This window comes from Montipora capricornis, chromosome 4 (genome assembly GCF_036669925.1).
Source record: "Montipora capricornis isolate CH-2021 chromosome 4, ASM3666992v2, whole genome shotgun sequence".
Lineage (NCBI taxonomy): Eukaryota > Metazoa > Cnidaria > Anthozoa > Scleractinia > Acroporidae > Montipora > Montipora capricornis.
Genome location: NC_090886.1, coordinates 54666000 through 54685999, shown reverse-complemented (window position 1 = coordinate 54685999; position 20000 = coordinate 54666000). Strand labels below are relative to the sequence as shown.

Here is a 20000-nt window from a genome sequence, read left to right as displayed (position 1 = left end):
TTTATATCAGTCTATATCAAAATGTCATTTACAAAGCTGGAAAATCATTCTCAGTTGTTATGTGGCCGTGATTTTGCAAATGACAGACTCTTGCTCTGCCAATTTGACGTTTACAGTTCATAATTAACAAAATTACTTAAAATAGCGTGACCTAGCCCCTTTAAACAACTCAGTATGGCCAACACATCACACATGCTCACAACCATTTCACCCGCTCAATTACCAGCCATGGACAGCTAATTCTACCTCGCTGGGCCTCATTATCATGGCGTAGCTGTACTGCTAAATCAGCGTTTTAGCACCCGTTTAAATGGCAGCTTCACATGCCATACATGTGGTAAGCTGGGTTTGGAACAGCCAAACTGTTCTCCCACGGCAAGCGTCTGGGAGGTGCCACTTAAAGGGGAGCTAAACACACCCACTTGGTACGTTAGCTACGTCATGCTGATAAGGCCCAAAGGCCGAAACAGCTGTCCATGGCTGCTAATATTGACCAGGTAAAATGGTTGTGCGCATGCGTGATGTGTTGGCCACACCGCGTTGGTGTTAGCGTGTGTCACCTTGCTTTTTTCATGATACGCTATCACCAAATGTAAATTAGTTAAAAGCAAGTATGAGCAGTATGAGCAGTATGAGCGACTTGGGGCAGGTTGCTCGAAGCCTTGGTTAACGCTAACCGTTGGTTAGGAGATATCCAAACCTATAGGTTTCCATGGTGTGTAACGCTGGTTAGCGCTAACCATGCCTCGAGCAACCCGGCCCTGGGACTTCTTTCTCGAAAGTCCCGAAACTTTATACGGGCCACTTTCGGGTGTCACAATTCCCTTTGTATTTCAAGAACGGAGAGGGTTTAAGTCGTCAAACTTCACAGACGTGTTCTTTTAGTTAGCGTGAAAACATGTCAAAAGATCGACTTTCCAAAACAAGCGGTTAACAGTTTCACAAATGGCTTTTCGGGCGCGAAAAGTTATCGGGACTTTCGAGAAACCGGCCACCGGTGATGTGTTGACCAATTCTAGTTCCCAATCCTTCGGTGTTTCCTTTGTTCACATCCATGCACCTGCCAACTCAGTGGACAACAAAGGGTTTTAAATTTAAAAACAGCGATAAAGATGCTTCTCCGACGAATATATGGTCGTCTATCGACTGCTCCATCATATCAACTTACAGGTATAATTTCATGAGGAAACTTTCTTTTTATCGAAAAATTGAAGCAGTTAAGGACGAAAAAATAAGCAACGCTTTGTCAGTTTCCGAGCTTTGACATTGCTCGTATATCGTTTATAATGGTATGAAGTTTTGATTTTTTTTAGAAATTGTTCAATTTTTTGCAAAAATTGTGAATTAAATTCTTGTCGCCAGTTATACTCTCATTCACTCCACTGTTGTGTCAGTGAGACATAAGATGTTTGTTTTTTCCATTTGTGTTAGCGAGGGAGGGGTAGTGTACAAGGGGGGTGGGGGAGGGGATTTTTAAGGAAACGATATCCCAATTGAAAATCGGTTCATATTGTCAATATTACACACAATCAGACATTGCTTTATCAGGGTGTTATTTAGTATGGCCTGTAATGTCTCTTTTAAATTACTTAAACCTGACAAGGACCACTCTACACTCTTTTTGTTTCACAGAAATAGCGAAATAGCAGTGGCCATGCAAAAAAAAAAATAATAATAAATGAAATAAACTCCTCATCCAAGTCTTTGATGCCTCAAAACTATGCAACACACACCTTCTTACCCAATCTGCACCTCTGGCTCACTTCACATTGTGAAACAAATGGTTGAGGGGAATAAATTACAACTCTAAAATTTCATTCTAAAGTCAATGTGTTATTGTCATTAAAATTGGACCGAAGTTGACAACTTATAGGTTGAGAGGCCTCAACTGGGGTTTCAATCTGCAAGGAAATTCACTTACAGTATATTAGGAACTCTAAATCAGTGCATGGATCAGGATTGGGGGGCTCTGCTGCGACACAGCTACTTTTTTGAAAATCCATTGATTGAATTTGTTCGAAATTTTTTGGGCAGCCTTATGGTTAGGTTAGTTACTCTGGAAAATAAATTTTTGCCTCATATAAAAAGGTCCAGGGCATTTTTTTTTTCAGAAAGACTTTTTTCAAGACTCAAGTCAACTCATTCTATAACAAAAGAAAAGGTAATGCATACTGACATTTTTCAAAATAATTTATGTAGAAAGGTCTAATTAAAGACATCATCAGATTATAAAAATAATAAATAATAATGAAATTTATTTAGGTATCAACTGTATTTAAGCACTGAGGCACTAAATTAGTACACTGTATAGAAATGAAAATCAACTCATAGCAAAATCGTAGGTTGGTTTTTGAGAAGAGGGGAAAATGTTAGTAAACCCTCTCAGAGCAGACTAGAGAACCAACAAACGTAACCCACATGACGCCAAGTCTGGGAATTTAATCCGAGCTACATTGGCGGGATGCAAGCGCTCTCATCATCCCTGTGGCATCCTGCTCGCTTAATAAAACTGTGGAGTGACAATAATAATATTCTTAAGGTCAAATTTGACTAATCAAGGTCCACATCCAGTTGCAGTGTTTGTGAAATGATTTTTGCATAAGCTCCAAAGTGCAGCAACAGTTTACAATAATGAAGTGAAGCTATGATCTTCACAATTATGAAAGCAATTTTTGCAATTGCGTAGAGAAGCCTGCAATGATTCATTTCATATACCATTTCATCATTCAGTTTACAATAAAGAATTGTGATTTTTAATCTCTTCAGAAAACAACACAACTTAAAAAGTTATTACAATCACCAGAGGTTGAATTCATCATGGAAGCTCACAATGGACTGGGTGCTCAAATAGTGCAGGAGGCTGGTTAGTGAAAAACCATAACTAATTTCCTCTGTGTTCTTTGTTTTACTTTGCCTTTCATTTAAAATTTAACCGAATCAAGTTCTACAAGATAAAGATCAAACCATGGATACGGTCAGCAAAAATTATAGACCTGATAGTTGCAAAGGAGCTGTGTAGTAATTAATCATATTTTAAACCTGACAACGAGGACTACATTTGATTGCAAGCATCCAAAATTAGTTCCAGTCCACGGTTATATTAGGCAATACATTCTGTTAAATAGTTTGAAAATGCCTCACAGGTCATGTCTTATCAGTACTGCAACAACCCTCAATAGCTTCTAAGGCTTCTTCTTTTTTAAACCCTAACATTATCATACGTACAGTAGTGAAGGGTTGATTCAGTAGTACTGCACAAAAATATGGTTTTATCAAATATTATTAGTTTGCAAACTTATCCACTTGTTTGATAAAATCCCAAAGCTTCTTTAAAATCAAACCCTTTCATTTGTCTGCATTTATCATAACTCCAAATCTTTGAATAAAGGAAGAAAAACAAACTGTAAAATTTAGCAGGTTGCACTGTGTATACCGGTATATTAATTAAAACAGCAAAATAAATTGCCCAGTCACAGCATGTATACTATTTATTTATTTGTTTCAATTACACAGATCACCAAAAAAAAATTTTAAATATATGAACAAGTATAATTAGTGATGCCTGGGTAATTAGGTCAATTTATATACAACACAGAGATAATTTTCTGAGTTAAAAAATAAACTGCCTGAATCTATCTCAATCTCAGAGATGTGATAAATGATGTTTATGATTATTTTCCACACAGGTTTCAAGGGTATTTGGGGCAGTGGTTTGTCAATTTCAGCTCAACTAGGTGTACGTGACAGTAATGAGGCATCTTGGACACAAGTTTTGGAGGTGATGGAATTTATGAGTGATGCAACAGACATCCCCATTTTACTAGACGCTGATACAGGCTATGGAAACTTTAATAATGCTCGTCGTTTGGTTACAAAGCTTGAACAGAGAGGTGTTGCAGGTGCTTGTATAGAAGACAAGCTTTTCCCAAAGACAAATTCATTGTTAGATGGAAGAGAACAGCCTCTGGCAGAAATTGATGAGTTTTGTGCAAAGATCAGGGCATGCAAAGGTACTCAGGCAGGAGATTGTGATGAAGTTTATCCTCTATAATTCAAGAAACTTTTTAAAATTTCCAGTGACAGGTGATTGCTTTTTAAACCCCTTCCGCTCTTGAAATAAGTCTGTCTTCTTGCCATGAAAAGGCATTTGCCATTTGTTTTGAATGTCCATATATATGATAAGATAGTAATATAAACATTACCTATATAATAATAAATTTTCTTGAATCAAAATTGAGAGAAGCCATCCTCGCACTGAGCTGGACAATTGTCTCTAAGACATCTGGGCCCGGTAGTTCGAAAGCCGATTAACTTAATCCAGGATTAGCTAAGCTTTTGCTTCATGTTTTCAACTTCTGGGTGAACGTTTCTGTTGCTTCTTCTTGTTTTTCAAGATTGACTTCTTCTAATGTGAGGTTTTGCCGAGTTTCAGCGTTGGACAGCATTTGGGAGTAGAGAAATAAACTCCTTGGTTAATTTTTAATCTCGGATTAGCGTTAATCGGCTTTTGAACAACTGGGCCCTGAAATTCAGGTGTCTATAAGAGTCAATTATTGCTTAAATCGTCCAGGGAAATGCAAGGATTTCCTCTATAACCTGCACTTCAAAGTCTTACCTTAATTTCTTGAATCACAAAATGCAAGAATTGTGGATGATGGTTGCCAAAGTTCAGACTAAAAGTTCTCAAACACAGTTTTTACCCAGGCGTATGTTTCTTACATTGTGAATACTGTAACAATGATATGTGATGAGGCCCTCCCTTCTAGGGAATCAGCCACATTGATGCGGTGCTCTGCCTCAAGGTAAATGGTTTGAATCCGGAAACATAATTATACTGCACAGGAATCCTTGCAACTGAAAAAGTACTTCTATCTAAAAAGGAGAAGCACCGTTTCGAGTACTAGGAATCTGTCTTGTTAGGGTCACCACAGGGGATGGAATGAACTTTTACTGTCCCTGCTTTTTTCACATGAATATATTTGGCATGGGAATGGTTCATCATTGAAGCAAAATCATAAATAATCCTTATATCACAGGTTATGAATGTTGTTTTCATTGAAACAGATACACAATCAGATCCAGATTTCTGTATTGTGGCCAGAGTTGAGGCATTCATTGCTGGCTGGGGATTGGATGAGGCTCTGAAGCGATCTGAAGCTTACCTCAGTGCAGGTGCAGATGCAATCTTGATGCATAGCAAGAAATCTGATCCCTCAGACATTGAATCATTTGTTAAAGCATGGAATAATCAGGTTTCTATTACACTTGATATTGTAATAACAATGATTCAGCATTGTTGGTTTGTTTGTTATTTAAATTTGTTTGAGCAGGTTGAAGTTTTGACAGCTATTCAGCTGATGTGGACCTGCTACACCCACCCATACAGTCACAGAGGACAGCCACAACACCAGGAACTTCATCCCCTACTCTTCTCGAATAGTGTGTGGGTTCTTAAACGTCCCACAGGGAACTAATGAACATGGAAGATATTTGAGAGACGGGGCCTATGGTTTATAGTCCTTATCCAAGAAAAATTGAAAGTCTAACCATTTGCAGATGTAATTACAAAGGCAGCACTTTCTCCTCAGTTGTTTTAAGACCCTGAGTGTTAGTCTGGCCAGAACCAAACTCACAACCTCCCGCATGGCAGACTGGTGCTCAACCAACTGAGACACCAGTGCGCGGTGCGTTCTCTATCTAAGAACGACTTGTTGCTTACATGAATGTGTTCATAACATGAACTCATTTTGATCTACAGGGTCCTGTAGTTATTGTCCCCACTAAGTACTACACTGTGCCTACTGAGCTATTCAAGGAGTGGGGCATATCAATGGTGATCTGGGCTAATCACAACTTGAGAGCATCGTTATTGGCCATGCAAGACGTGACACAACAGATCTATGAAGACCAGTCATTGGTTAATGTTGAAAACAGAGTAAGTTGATCAACGTACAACTTGATCAAAAGCAACTTGTGAGATAGTATGCTGGTTCACATGAAAGATTCAGGCATTTCATCCTGGTTCAACCTAGTTTACTTAGGAACTCTTGTTTTCCCCTCTCCTCAAAAACCAACCCATCATTTGATATGAGTTGATTTCTATATAGTGAACCAAATGAGTGCCCCAGTGTTAAAAAATGTTGCTACTTGAATAAAGTTCATTCACATTATTCTAAATGGCCTTTGTCTCCTAAACCTTTTAAAATATTATTAAAAGGAAAAGGAGACAAAATAAATAATTGATTTTCAACCTAGGTAGAAAAATTAACCCCAGCTTGAAATCAAATTTGACCTGTAACAGATACATCAGGATGTAAGGATAAAGAAAAAAAGGGCTAAGACTATCTGTACGTCTCATTGGATAGGATGCTTTTTAAACCATTATGCTTATACTCTTCTACTTTTACTGCACATGAATTTTTTGTAAATGAAGTGCTTTGGGTAAAAAAAAAATCTTGAATGACTTTTTGCCAATTAGTCAAATATTTGCTGTGCAATTTTAGGTGATAAATAGTGCATGAGATGTGAAATGAAATGTCACATGTGGCACTGATAACTCCAACATTTTGCTGTCATTTATCTTGCAGGAATTCAAAAACCTTTGATTGAAATTGGAAATTTCATGTCAGTCTTTTCATTTTTAGGTGGCAGCAGTTAAGGAAGTTTTCCGGCTGCAAAAGGACGATGAATTAAAAGAGGCAGAAAAGAAGTATCTTCCACAAAAATGAGAATCACTACCATGTTCTGTAGTTGGCAGTTATTTATTAAATTTAGTTATTTAAGTTATTTAAATTTTCAAACACTTGATCTAAAAGGTATTTAACAGAAGAGAAAGACAGCAGAAAATATAATTATTAAAATTTACTTTTAGACAAAAGGCATAACCTGGTCTAGGTTCCAAGAAAAACATTATTTATTTTTAATAACTTACAGTATTTGTCCTTACAAAAAAATTAGACACTTCACAGTCTTTCTTCTGTTATGGAAAATTTAGGGTCAGTTTACACCTGAGTGTAACGAGATCGAGAAGAGGTAAATTAATGAATATTGAGGGTAGAGGGGAAGGGCTTGGGGTACAGTAATAGCCTACAGGTTGAAGTTGCGAGAGGAAACAACACCTGTCTTTGTGCAACATTTGTAAGACTGCACTTTCCAATGCACAGTAAAGATTAGTTTTCTTAAATGAACATGTTGACAAGTGTGCTATTTTGTTGCAAAGAAACTGAAATGTGACCCCTTTTCACCATTTTTAAAAAGAAACGGAAAAGCTGAAAATACCAGTACTATAAAATAATTAAAACAATTTATTTTACAACTTCAAATACTTGTAAATACAATATGGTGGCTTAACTTTATTCCTTCAGTTCAATAATAAACAGATCAATATTTCAATCTTGAGTCCAACACATGCTTATCACACCTCAGTGAATACCCTATTGTCTAAGTTAAAAGCTTGAGTATCTCAAGAGCTATGGAGAGTATCCATAACATTATGATGTAATAATAATAATAATAATAATAATAATAATAATAATCCTATCAACATCCTGCACTGGCTGTAGCCAACAGTTGGAACAAAGAAAAAATTTTTTGGACTACAAATATGACAACAGCAACAATATTTCTCTGTACAGAGCACAAGCATAAGCTAGAGTTTAGAAGGTAATTTTTTGTTACAAGAAGATGCACAGATAATGGGAAATTTGTTATTGCAGTCATACTCGCTCCCCAATCTTATTAAAGCTCTCCATTGCAGGCATAGCTCCTGTTTTTAAAAGACAGATTCATTGTCTTGGAAGATATATTACTTCAACATTTAGGGCTACCTGTAACCATAAATATACAATCTGAAGGTAGAGCTCAGACAATTATTTAAGAAAACCTTTGTGAATGTCACAATTTTAAAATACCATGTGCCCTGCGTGACATTCTTTCCGCTCAACATTCATTGGGGGCCTAATTCATATGAGTAAACGTAACTTTAAAATTCCAATCGAACCTCATATTCATTATTCCCCCCAGCATTAAAACTTACTTCCCTTTACATTCTTAGGGCCACTAACTATCTTATCCCAAAAACCTAGAACTCATGGTTTCTAGATGCCAAGAAGAATTTACAACCAAAAACATCTGGGCTGAGTTGCTGAAAATTTAGGACTGAATGTCCAATTTCAACACTGAACACTGTTCTTGCCTATGATATGGTAATAATAAATTATTATTCCCTTTAAGTGCCCATAACATGAAAAAGTTTTATTTTCCTGTTTGAAAGTCCATATTTAAAAATAAACTTTTGCAAAAGAATTTTTCCATTCAAACGAGATGCGAACTTTCTACGATTTTTTAAATCCTACTTTTATTTGGTACACTCCTTCTGCTGGTCAGGACTGTTACGGCTTGTGACTTAGGTTAAGGAATGCTTGTTGGCATGGGTCCTTTGCTTTCTAAGTGATCAACACCAAGGTATTGCTCTGTGATAGTTTTTCGGAATTTTTCATTGAACAAAAAATATATCATGTCTATGTCTATAATGGAGGAAAGCCTCTGATTCCTGAAGTAAAGACAGCAGAAAAATTGTGGATTTTGGGCAACTAGTTGCAGTCTCAATGAGCAAGGCAGTGCTGGCAGAACTACATGGAACCCTACGTGGAAAAACCACTAGCAGACGAGGAATGGCTTCAAAATTACAGAAAAGAACAAGAGGATATCTCAAGAGGGAATTAAATCAACACTTACAATGCTGTTCCTGTAACGGAATCTTGTCCGTCAGTATTCAATGATCTTTTCATTTTGCTGTCCATACAATACCAAAAGTCATCCTCCTTGAAATGAATCAAGCACGGCTATTTTTACCTTAGCTTTTAATTGAGCTACTGCGTTTTCCGAGTTGAAGAAAGGATTCCTATGCATACTTACTCCTTTTTTAGGATCAGCTGTGTTGTCACATCTAGCAGCTACACAGCTTTCAGGCATTTTTTCGCATCACCCTGTGTGAAACTTGTGTGTCAAATCCTCATGTCCAGTAATGATGTGTTCCTTAATCTATGTCATAGGTCAAGAGAAGGCTTGAGCGAGTTGTGTGCCAAAATCGTGGGCAATTTAAACGCTTTTAAAAATCGAAAATTCGCCTCTCGTTCAAATTTAAAAACTCGTTTGCAAAAGTTCATTTTTTAATATGGACATTCAAATGGCAAAAATTAAAATTTTCACGTTATGGGCACTTAAAATTAACAAAACATAATACACTTCTGCACTAAGGATCGGTTATTTGAATTATTCGTAAGTACAAAAATAGAGTGAACTGAACTGACAACAATTATTATCTCAAAAACAGATCAATTCATGATAGTGACCATTTGAGAAAACAGGTGATGAAAAAAGAGACTGTTCCCACAGTCCCCTCCTTTCATGTTTGATTATTGAGATCAAATGCCTCTGGAAACTGCTGCCATCTTAGTTTGCAATAGCGATAGTTTGGGGCAGTTTACAGAGGCATACAATCTTGAGGACTGCACGGAAAATAGGGGACTGTGAACAGTCCAGGTTCACCTTAGGCTCCTAAATTCAAATTGAGCCCAAGTGTGAAATTTCATAGCAGTACAGTAACAATGATGTATTTTTACTTTTCACACAAACTCACTTTGAAACAGTGACTTGGAAATGGCGAAGTTGAAAACATTGGCAACATTTCAGAAATATTAGCAGTGAAATTCATTCTTTCTCCAATAAAAATATAGAGAATGTTACTTCTTTCTGAAGAGAACATGTAAGTGAAAAGCCAAGCTCAGGAGCTTTTGCTTCTTTCTCAGAAGCTTCATCGGCAATACTGTTAAGCCTCGCAAGTGCAAACCTATTTTTTTAAAAACCTGTTAGCCTAAAATTGTCAGTTAGACCCCCTATAAACAAGAACCTGTTGACCCTAAAATTTGAAACTGGTTCTTTCTAAAATCTGAAAAATGTGTGCACTTTGGCAAATAAGATCAATTGATTGATGTTTTGAAGATTCATGCGATATTTCGATTTTAATTATTATAGTGATTTTTAGGTGAATTTTAAAATTCTGTATCAAAATCTTACAATTTCAAATTTTATTTAAGGGATAGGGAAAAACTGGTTGCTGCACCAGGGAGGAACGCCGAATACCACCAAATTCTGTTAAAGTGCTACTATGATCAAATTTTTATCCTTTTAATTTTTAGGTTTATCTCATAGAATTCCAGAAAAGATAAAAAACGCCATTTACCGTTTGGAGATATCTGCATTTGTTCCAGAGATACTTAAGTTTGAAAAATGTGTAAAATATGCAAATGAGAGGACTGATGACATCATCACTTCCAAGGCTAATTCGTATATTTAAAAAAACTTGAATATCTCTGGAAAAAAAAGAGATATCTGAAAACAGTAAACATCATTCTTCTTCTTATACGGACTACATGTTTATAAATGTCTCAAAATGGCTTAGATAGAAAGTTCTTACTCATGGGGTTGTGAGATGCAATGAAGCTTTTGAGATAGAAGTAAAAGCTACTGGGCTTGTTTTTATTTGCCTGCTTTCCGAAGAATGGAATTAAAGTCTCTAAGTTAAATATCATTTTTCTAGTTCACATGCACAAATGGAAGCTGACTGTATGATCTTGAACTTGTGTAAAATTACCACCAACTAGCCCCATCTTTGGAATGAATTAACAATTTATCGAGAGAATAACAATTTACTGGCCACCATATTTATGCATGAGGTCTTCTATGTTCAATCCTGACCACTAACATAAATGACACAGTGTGCATGCAATTTCGTGTATTGTGACATGAAAATTATAGGAGATAAAAATACAGTCTACATGATGACATAATTTGCTTTGGGCCTGTTTGCAAGTTCACAGCTTTCAGCTGTGGTTGACAGTTTTTTGTAGCAGTAAAATTTATTAGCAACTTTCCTCTCACTGAATGGTGGTTAGAAAGAAAAAATTACTTTGCTTGCTGGTAAAATGCAGCTAGATATCATCCGGTTTGAAATGTAATGTCACTGGCACCACCACAGCTGCCAAAGCTGCTATGCTAGGAGAATACAGCGGTGCAACTATATCATCTGCGGGGATATTTACACGACCACCTCAGCAGTGGATTATTCAATTTTCTAATGCTAAGTTACAAAATTCTTACCCTCATCCCATAGTTTTTCATAAGCCACCTCTGGTTACCTTGGACTTGATGATTGGTTCGTTTGATTGGTAATACTGAGGGGATGCATGATTGCTAAGTTGCCATTGGCCCCTTTGAAATTATCAATGTGACGCGTTTGACAGCTGGTGTCTGCATGAAATTGAGATTAAAGTCCAAGGTAACCAGAGGTTTTTCTCTTCCCGCCACTTCGTGACTAGTCTTCACCGCTTCGCGGCTCTCTCATGGCTCAAGAAAAACCTCTGGGTACAAAATTCTTAGTTCACAAGACCACAGGCATCCATTATCATTGGAAACATGAGGTGCATCCATAAAAAGATTTATACAAAACATCAGTTCTAAATGAAAAAAAAGAAAGAAACAAATGGGTTATTTGCTTCAGGAACATTTGCGAACATCAATTGAGTTCCATTCTTGCTTTAAGGAAATAGTGATTTTGTAACAGTGTCAATGCGATCATAAAAAAGCTTCCGTAAAATTTTGAAAGTAATGGGCCCAGTTACTTTTGGATAAATTTAACAGGCTTAAGGGGCCCCTACTTTCAGGAAGCCGTTGCTTTTGGATAGTTAAAAAAACATTTGTAATTCAGTAGCCCTCTCACGCAAAAAGACACATAACATGAGATCAAACGTTGTTCAGATCACATGCTGGTTATAATACAACCAAACAAAAACAAGCTGCAAATATCTAGCCTAACAACTTGCAACAAAGATGGGTTTAGACATTTCAAAGGCCTTTTTCTCAAAAACTAACCATACGATCCCACCTCAAAATTTAACAAGAAAAAATAATCATGTATAGAAATAAATAGTTAAATCTGTCTGGCAAAAACGTTGATTTTCGTCTAATTTGATAACAAAAAACTGTCTGATAGATCTTTTTTAAATACTGCTCATGGTTTCGTCTTCATAATAATTTATTGTTTACTAATTCCCAAAATTTTAACCCTGGTCTTTTTCTTTGCAAAACTGTTTTAAGCCACCTCAAAAATAACCTAAAGAACAAAAGGAACGCAACCGAGTTGAGTAAATACATCTGGTCCCTAAAGGACACCAAAACGGAATTTGCTGTAACCTGGAAAGTAATGGCTCGTGCCAGGCCTTATTCAAATGTAACAAAGAGATGTAATCTTTGCATAGCAGAAAAATTCTACATCATATGTAAACCGGGAGCGGGCACCCTGAACAAAAGGAACGAGCTGGCGAGTGCGTGCCGGCACGCAACTAAATATTTGATAAGGCATGCTTGAACCATCAACCTATAAAAGGAAGGTTAGTCAGTCAGTGTTTCATGCACCTGACAAGAGAGGACCATCAGGCCCTTTCAAAACAGTTCTGTAGTGTTTTATTGTTTTAATTTTTCCTTTTCTACACAAGTAATTATATATATATAAAGTGTGAAACTTGATTTTCGTAAATATATATAATATATATATAGTCAGTTAAGTAGATCCCTTGAGCCAACAACATATCACCCCCAGGAGGATCGCAAATGGATTCCCAGTCCAAGTTGAGGAGAAATTGAGAGAAAGTTACAGGAAACTCAACACTGGACAACTTCTGGGGAAAACTGTAATTGCCCATACGTTGTTGGCTCAAGGGATCTACTTAACTGACTCTTTACATTAATTACCCTTGTCCGCCTGTGAATCACATGTTGATCCAGCGTTATCACAGAAAACTGGCCCATTAGGGAGTCCCACGTAAATGCCACTCACTAAGTGATCAATCAGCCATGTTGCCAGCATGGTTGTCCTGATAGTGTAGTGGTCATCACACCCGACTAGTGATCAGGGGGACGTGGGTTCAAATCCCGCTCAGGGCACTTACAGTTCAGTCGTTAAAATTGCCTGATGAGTGTGGTACTTGTACCATACGAAACAGTTCTGTAGCATTAAACGATGGTTACTCATGAAACCTAAACTTGTGTATATATATATATGACATATATATTATATAATTATACAGTGCAGCTTGGAGATAAGCAAACCAAAATATACACAAAAAACGCGCATATGCAAAATACGTAAACGTGTTTAAAAAAACGTGGATGGGCGTCAACACATACGCAAAAAGACTCATTAGTATTTATGAGCTCTCCTTTTGTCTTTCTTTTGATGCCTTGTATTTGTTCAGTCTCAATCATTTGCAGTGTGGTGAATGTGAAAATAATTTGCGTGTTCGCTGGTCGGTGCGTCACTAAAAGAGCAAAAAATATCACCATATGCTTATTCTAATGGCGCAAAGTCCTTCTGGCTGGGATATTTGAAAGCCCAAAAAAAAAGAAATATAAACCTAGCGAAAAACTGCATACAAAAACCTTTTTAACATTGAAATTTACATGAAAGCGTTGAGAGCTATAATATTAAAACAAACTTCGCGCCAGTGCATCCGTAAACTAAAAAAACACTACTCGTAAGCAAAGGGCTCGTCATTAGCAGTTTACTACAGCCATTCATCATTTAAAATTGAGTATTTAACTCCTTCTGTCGTTTTGGATGTGAATACTTAAGTAAAGCGTGACGCTCACCGATAGGTGAAAAAATACAAACAACTTTGGTGTCCCCTTAAGGACGTTGTGTCTGTTACTCATTACACTTAAAAACAAAACGATACTCTTTAGCAAAGGGCTCATCATTAGCAGTTTTGTACAGAAATTTATCATTTAAAGCTGAGAATGCCGGAAAATCACTGACGCGAAATGCTTAACGCAAACGAGTCAAGTCACAGACCCTGGTCTCGACCCAGTTTCACCTCAGCTACTTGTCATCCGTGTTGACAAAATGCTCTCAGTTCAAAGAAAAGATTTTTGAAAAACTTTCTATGATATGCCAATCTGCAAGAAAATATTGGACTTTTTTGAAAGCGTCGGCAAAGAGTCATCGTGAAATGATTGTAAATACCGCGTCACAGCAAACACTGAAAAAACGTTTTTCGGGTAATAATTTGCTGATTTTAATTCCACTTGTCTCTCAAGACCTTTGTTGCATGTAAAGGATATTAAACTTCGAAATAATGCCCTGTGGATGTTTTCATCGGAGGCATTTACGGATCGAAATTGATAGTAATCAAAGCCACATACCGTATGTAAATTTTCGACTTGTTGGCAGTCACGCATTTTTTTTTGTTGTCTACGCAAACAATAACAGGAAAAGCAAAATTATGGTTATGAATAACAAAGGCACAAACGCGTATACGATATGCAATTTTAGACGCATAATAAAAAAAAACGTGTATACGTGTATCGTGTGCGTTAATTTTGCGTCTGCGTTGCTTACTGTATCTCCGAGCGGCACTGTAGATATAATTTGCACACTACTAAGGACAACACTCAATCACAGCTACCACATTACCCTGACTGAGGGAGAGAAGAGCTATGGGGAACCCTGAAACAAAGTGTCTTCTCATTGGTTTTCGTGAAGAACAATCAAAAGCGTCTCTATTTGGTGCATTCATTTTAGCAGGAGTAGTGAGCAGGCGCCGTAAGGTTCAAATAGCCAATTTTTGGCTATAAAAACCCTACGGCGCATGTTATCCTACATAGAGTTTCCCAGAGCCTTGGGTCGATCCGAGGCACTGGTGACGAGAATGCCACATTACAATTAAATCGCATGTACATTACAGACAATAGATTTTATTGTTTTAAATGACATTATTGAAGGAGCTGCTACTTTCGAGGGGATTGTTACTTTTGGGGGGCTGTTACTTTCGGGATTTGACAGAAGCGTAAAAAAGGCGTTACTTTCGGAATTCCACGGCACTTCATTCAATTCCTTTGTTTGTTCTCCACAACATTTATAAAAGAATAATGATCTAGTTAGAGTAAATAAGCTACTACGATTCTCAGTTGAGTATGCCACTGGGATTAGGTTTGCCACTCATCAGTAACAAAAAAATTCCCTGACTTTTCCCTGACCTCTAAACAATTTTCACTGACCTTACATTGGTTGAATAATCACATTTCCTTCGGCTTCTTTTGGAGGCCATCAATATTTTTCTCTTTGTTTTCAATCTCTTTGCACTTTTCACAGGATTTTGTGTGCAAAGTCCTGTGAACTGCTTGCCAAAAATAAAATTCCCCAACTTTTCACTGACTTTGACAATTCAAAAGATTTTCCCTTACTTTTCCGTGACATTGAAAAATTTTTGCTTTTCCCTGATTTTCCCTGACTGTGGCAATGCTGAGGAAGTTTTGCCACAAAGTTTCAACGTTTGAGTTCCCATGTGTCAAGGGCAACTTGCTTCATTTCCAAGAGTAACTTTATGGCCTTGACGTCATGAGCGAGGAAGCCCACCAAAATCTACAAATCAAACTGATGACCATTACCAGTTAAATGACATCATAGCGTGAAAAAGTTACCCTTGGAAACAAAGCAAGTTGCCCTTGACAACATGGTAGCTTTAACGCCAAAACCTTTTCACCAAACTTCCCTAGTGTTGTAGTCAACTGAGAATGGTAGTACATTGTATGCTATTTTAATATTCATCAACATCAAGTGTAGAATATGTGTGCCCATTCTCAACTCTGTTAAAATCTAAGAGTAGTTCTATTGTACATTACGAAATAACAAAGGTTTGTTTCTTACCATAATGGAAAGCACAATCGCGACTATAATTGCCACAAATACAATCAAGCAGACGATGATTAAAATTTTTTTCTGTTGACAAAAAATACCTTAATTAAACCTTACCATGAAAAATACACTAGTCAACTGCAAAAGTTAACTTTTAAGATCTGAGTTACATTCAACCCAAGCAAAAGAACCCAAAACTTTCTTTGTAACAAATTCATTACTAGGTTAGTCAATGTTGTTGTTACTGATAGTAAAGCCATGCAGTTGTACTTTGCACCATTAACCCTCTGACTCCCAAGCCAGCCTGAACCAGCAATACTTAGTATTTTACTCTGTCTGACGCCAGACGATTTTACTCGTCAATGGGAAACCCATGGGAGTCAATGGGTTAAGCATGTTGGTAAAAGTTCCCTAAACAATGCTCAAGAATTTCACAAAATCTCCTGTGAACAAGACTGTATGGATGTACAGACAGGATGACAAAGAAAGAAAGCTTATATTAATTTTATAGTTGGTGACATTATATTTATAATAAATAATACTTAAATTTGACATCATTTACTCACCCGCCTCGCTTTGCTTTGATACTTGACTGCCTTTTTCGTATCACTTTTTGCTGATTGTACAAAGTCGACAGCTTGTTCAACGTTATATTCGATCCGGTCGATCATCTCTCCCTAATAAAAAATATTTAAAATAATAAATGAGAATTCGTGATTCCTTGCAATGTAGTCCAAGAAATTATTTCTCCACTTTCCCTCACGAGTACATATTTGACTGACCGCCCTCTTTTTGTATATACGAGGGGCGGGTTTTTTAGATTTCTTTGAGCCAATGGTTGTCGCTTTTTTAAATGCCAGTCTTTCATGAGGATTTGTTTCAAGTTCGTCATTGCTGGGTGGTATTGTGTAACGAAAGGCAAGATTCATTTGCTTTCCTGTGGTTTTTGAAGGAGTGCCAGTTTCATGTTTTTAAATTGCGTTTTTCAGAGGGTCCTTTGAACAAGATTCTTGGGATAACCTCTGGTTTGCCTGGTCAATGAACTGCATTATCTCCTCCCTGTTTGTACTTATTTTGTCTTCTCTTCTTTCATTTGTACTTCTTTCTTATTTCCACTCTTTCCCTTCTCATAAAAATGAGCCACATAATCAATAATATCATGTACGTCGCGAACAGCGATGTAGGTGCTGTCCAACATTTTCAAAAACCAGAGTATAATTTTGGCCTATGTGCTACAGTATAAATGAGACACTTTTGGTAAAAAAAGGTGATGTGGTTACAAGTGACAAACGTCATGAGGCCTTTGTGTAACTGGATCTTATTACTTCCAAAGTTCAAGACAAAGAGCATGCCATAGGGATCACAAAAGGCACATGTCAGCGTGGTGGAGAATGCCCAGCTTTTCTGGTCGTTTCTGTCTATTTTTTTTTTAAATTTATTTATTTATTTTAATTTTTAACACTTGTAATGACAATACTTACATTTACATGGAGGAAAAATGAAAACAACGTACAAGAGATAAGGAAAAATACAATGTTACAGTGTTTACAACTAATTAACCCTAAAAAAGTTTTACAAAATTGACTACCATTTGCAAAATTGCAAAATAAAACACGATACAACAAAAACATAAGGGGTCTGTCCTACCAACTAAAAGGTGCTTTGCATTTGCATTTGCATTTGTTCCTGCATCACTTTTAACTGTTAGTACTTTTGGAATTATTTAATAACAGCAAATTTATTTGTCCGAGGGGCAAAGTTTAAGAGGGCTCCATTTGTTTTTGAAGGAGGACATATTGTTGATATTAGAGGCAATCTCTTTTTCAATTTCCGTGGAGTTCATAACGGTTTGTATATAAACCTGTAGCACAAGGTTGCAGTTATTTAACTTACATGTGTAAATATATCGTTTGGCGATAAGGAAAAGGTGATGTAGTAATAAATCAGAGATATTATCAAGAGGAGAGAAGGCAATGGATTTGTTTAAGGTGGTGTTTTGAGTTATCCATTGACAAATCTCTTTCCAGAGTTTTTGGGTGTAATTGCCATACCAGAACAAGTGGGCAAGGATTTCAGTAAATTCCCCACAGAAAGAGCAGGAGTCTGTTTGTTTTAAGCCGATTTTAAAGAGGAAGTCCTTTGCTGCTATTCGTCTGTGGAGGAACGTGAATTGGAACACTCGTAACTTTGTTTCTGTTGTACACAGAAAGGGGAAGCGGTATGTATTCTCCCAGTTCACATTCGCATTTCCTATTATATTTTCCTTAGACTGCCAATTTCCCCGGCTTTTAAGATGGGCGGTGGGCTTTTTTTCGATAATGGATTTGTAAACGGTTTTACAGGCTTTTTCTGAGGCTAATAATGTTTGCCCAAAGGTCTTAGTTTTGGGTCCTCTGTTAGGTTGTTGAGAACACTTTTGCCTGAACAGTTTAACGGCTGATACTACCTTATAGAATTCTAGAAAGTTAGTCTTGATTTTATATTTAGCGGTAAATGCAGTATTGCTTAATATAGAATTTCCGTCCGCATCAAGGATGTCGTTAACATCTTTCACACCTGCGGTGAACCAAGATTTATAGAGAATTGGCTTGTTCTCTATTCTTATGAGGGAGTTGTGCCAGATTAGAGCTGACGTGAAATCTAGATTGTTGTCCTTGTAATTTAGGGTCGTCCAATATTCCATAATCTCAGCTAAAAATGGATCTCGCAGATTAAGTAAATGAACGTCTTTAGGGCTTAAGTTCCCCCAGAAAACTAATTTCCCTCCAAATTGTGCTAGTTGATGATTGAAAAAAAACTTCCATTTCCCTGTATCTTGATCATCTAAATAGCTTTTTACTCATTTTATTTTTAAGGCCTGGTTAAAACTAGCAATATCGATCATCTTTAGCCCCCCCCCCCTCCTTACTGTAATCGTTGATCATTTCTGTTCTTTTTATTTTGTCCCCTTTGTTGTCCCAAAGAAAATCGTATAACAGAGTGTTAATTTCCTTTATGACCCCTTTCGGTGTCGGAAGGGAGGACAAAACGTAAACAATCTGAGATACTGCTAGAGCTTTTAGAATGCAAATTTTATCCTTAAGTGTGAGTCTTCTGGCCAACCAGCTCCCGAGGATCTTTTTAATCTTTTCGATTTTCTCAGTAAAATTATTGTCAATATTGGGTCGATGTCGAGAACCAAACTCCTAAGGCGTAGACCTTTCCCTCTGCCCAAAAGATAGGTTTACTCGAAGGAATAACAGCATTAGTATTCCTGTGTGAACCTATCCAGAGGGCTTCAGTTTTCTCATAGTTTGCTTTCAAACCTGATACATTTGCAAATATGTCTAGTACGTATAAAATTCTTGAAAAAGAGCGTTCTGAGCCATCTAAAATCATTGTTTCTGTCTTTGCTGAAGGTGAAAGTTGAGTTTATTTTAACTTTCTCAGCGTCAGAAATCCCGGATCTCAGAGCTTCAAAGTGACAATTTCCCGCTTCATGATAACGTTAAATCCCATGTCCCGTCCATAAATGCAATCCTGAATCCCGCTCCCACATTTCTTTAGAATCCCCAATCTCAGGCTCCAAAAAGGTCAAACCCTGCATCCCGAATTGTTACAACCACTTTGGGAAGGAGAATATTTTTCATTTTATTTTATCTGTGCTTATCATAAAGTTTCCTTTATTGACTTAAATACTTGCTGCATGTGACCTGAATTTTTAGTGAGTCTTTTTAAGTCTTGGGGAGAAAATGATTTATAAAACAATACCCCATGAACACCAGCATTTCTCATAATCTTATCAAATGACTAACTGTACAGAGTTTTAGCTGCTTGAAGACTAAGAAACATTTTTGGTCGCTGTACACATGTATACCCAACAGGAACTTTTGCATATGGTGATTCAAGCAGGGAAAATGCAAATGAGTAATTTAAGTTGATCACTGTTTGGAAAGAGTCCACTTTTATCTTGGCAACCAATCACACTTTAAGAATAAAAAAATAATAATTATTATTATTTATTCGATTTCACTTACTTGGCTGTCTACAAGCATAGCCATATCTAGAAACATTTCATGGAGTTCCTAGTAAAAAGCAAAAAACACATTACTCACTTCACCACAAACACAAAATGGTACGCATTGTGTACGTGTGGTAGTGCAGTAACTTGACACAGTGCTTTATTCCATAACTGTCAACTGAGCTGAGTTTTGTTTTCCAGGACGTAATGCGTAAAATACTAAACTCAGAAAGATTGAAGGAAATGAAT

The 20000-nt window shown here is 36.9% G+C and overlaps 2 protein-coding genes across 6 annotated transcripts in view; one reads left to right on the top strand and one right to left on the bottom strand.

Moving 5' to 3' along the window:
• LOC138047524 (phosphoenolpyruvate phosphomutase-like) overlaps nt 1-7389 on the top strand; it is a 13074-nt gene extending 5685 nt beyond the window's left edge. Inside the window, exons 1-7 of one of the 2 annotated variants that reach the window (XM_068894410.1) lie at nt 1051-1170; nt 2112-2161; nt 2767-2863; nt 3687-4010; nt 5065-5252; nt 5759-5935; nt 6645-7389. In XM_068894410.1, coding sequence (XP_068750511.1) covers nt 1113-1170; nt 2112-2161; nt 2767-2863; nt 3687-4010; nt 5065-5252; nt 5759-5935; nt 6645-6728 — 978 coding nt within the window. In that variant the 5' untranslated portion in view covers nt 1051-1112 and the 3' untranslated portion in view covers nt 6729-7389. Of the gene's footprint in view, nt 1-1050; nt 1171-2111; nt 2162-2766; nt 2864-3686; nt 4011-5064; nt 5253-5758; nt 5936-6644 lie in introns of those variants that run through there. The other variant, XM_068894411.1, reaches the window with a different exon arrangement.
• Nucleotides 7287-20000, bottom strand: part of LOC138047527 (syntaxin-1A-like) — a 26567-nt gene continuing 13853 nt past the window's right edge. For 2 of the 4 annotated variants that reach the window (XM_068894415.1, XM_068894413.1), the window contains exons 9-13: nt 19768-19815; nt 16318-16428; nt 15764-15835; nt 14260-14308; nt 7287-11516 (exon numbers count right to left, since the gene is read on the bottom strand). In XM_068894415.1, coding sequence (XP_068750516.1) covers nt 14288-14308; nt 15764-15835; nt 16318-16428; nt 19768-19815 — 252 coding nt within the window. In that variant the 3' untranslated portion in view covers nt 7287-11516; nt 14260-14287. The remainder of the gene's footprint in view (nt 11517-14259; nt 14309-15763; nt 15836-16317; nt 16429-19767; nt 19816-20000) is intronic. The other 2 variants (XM_068894416.1, XM_068894414.1) reach the window with 1 other exon arrangement.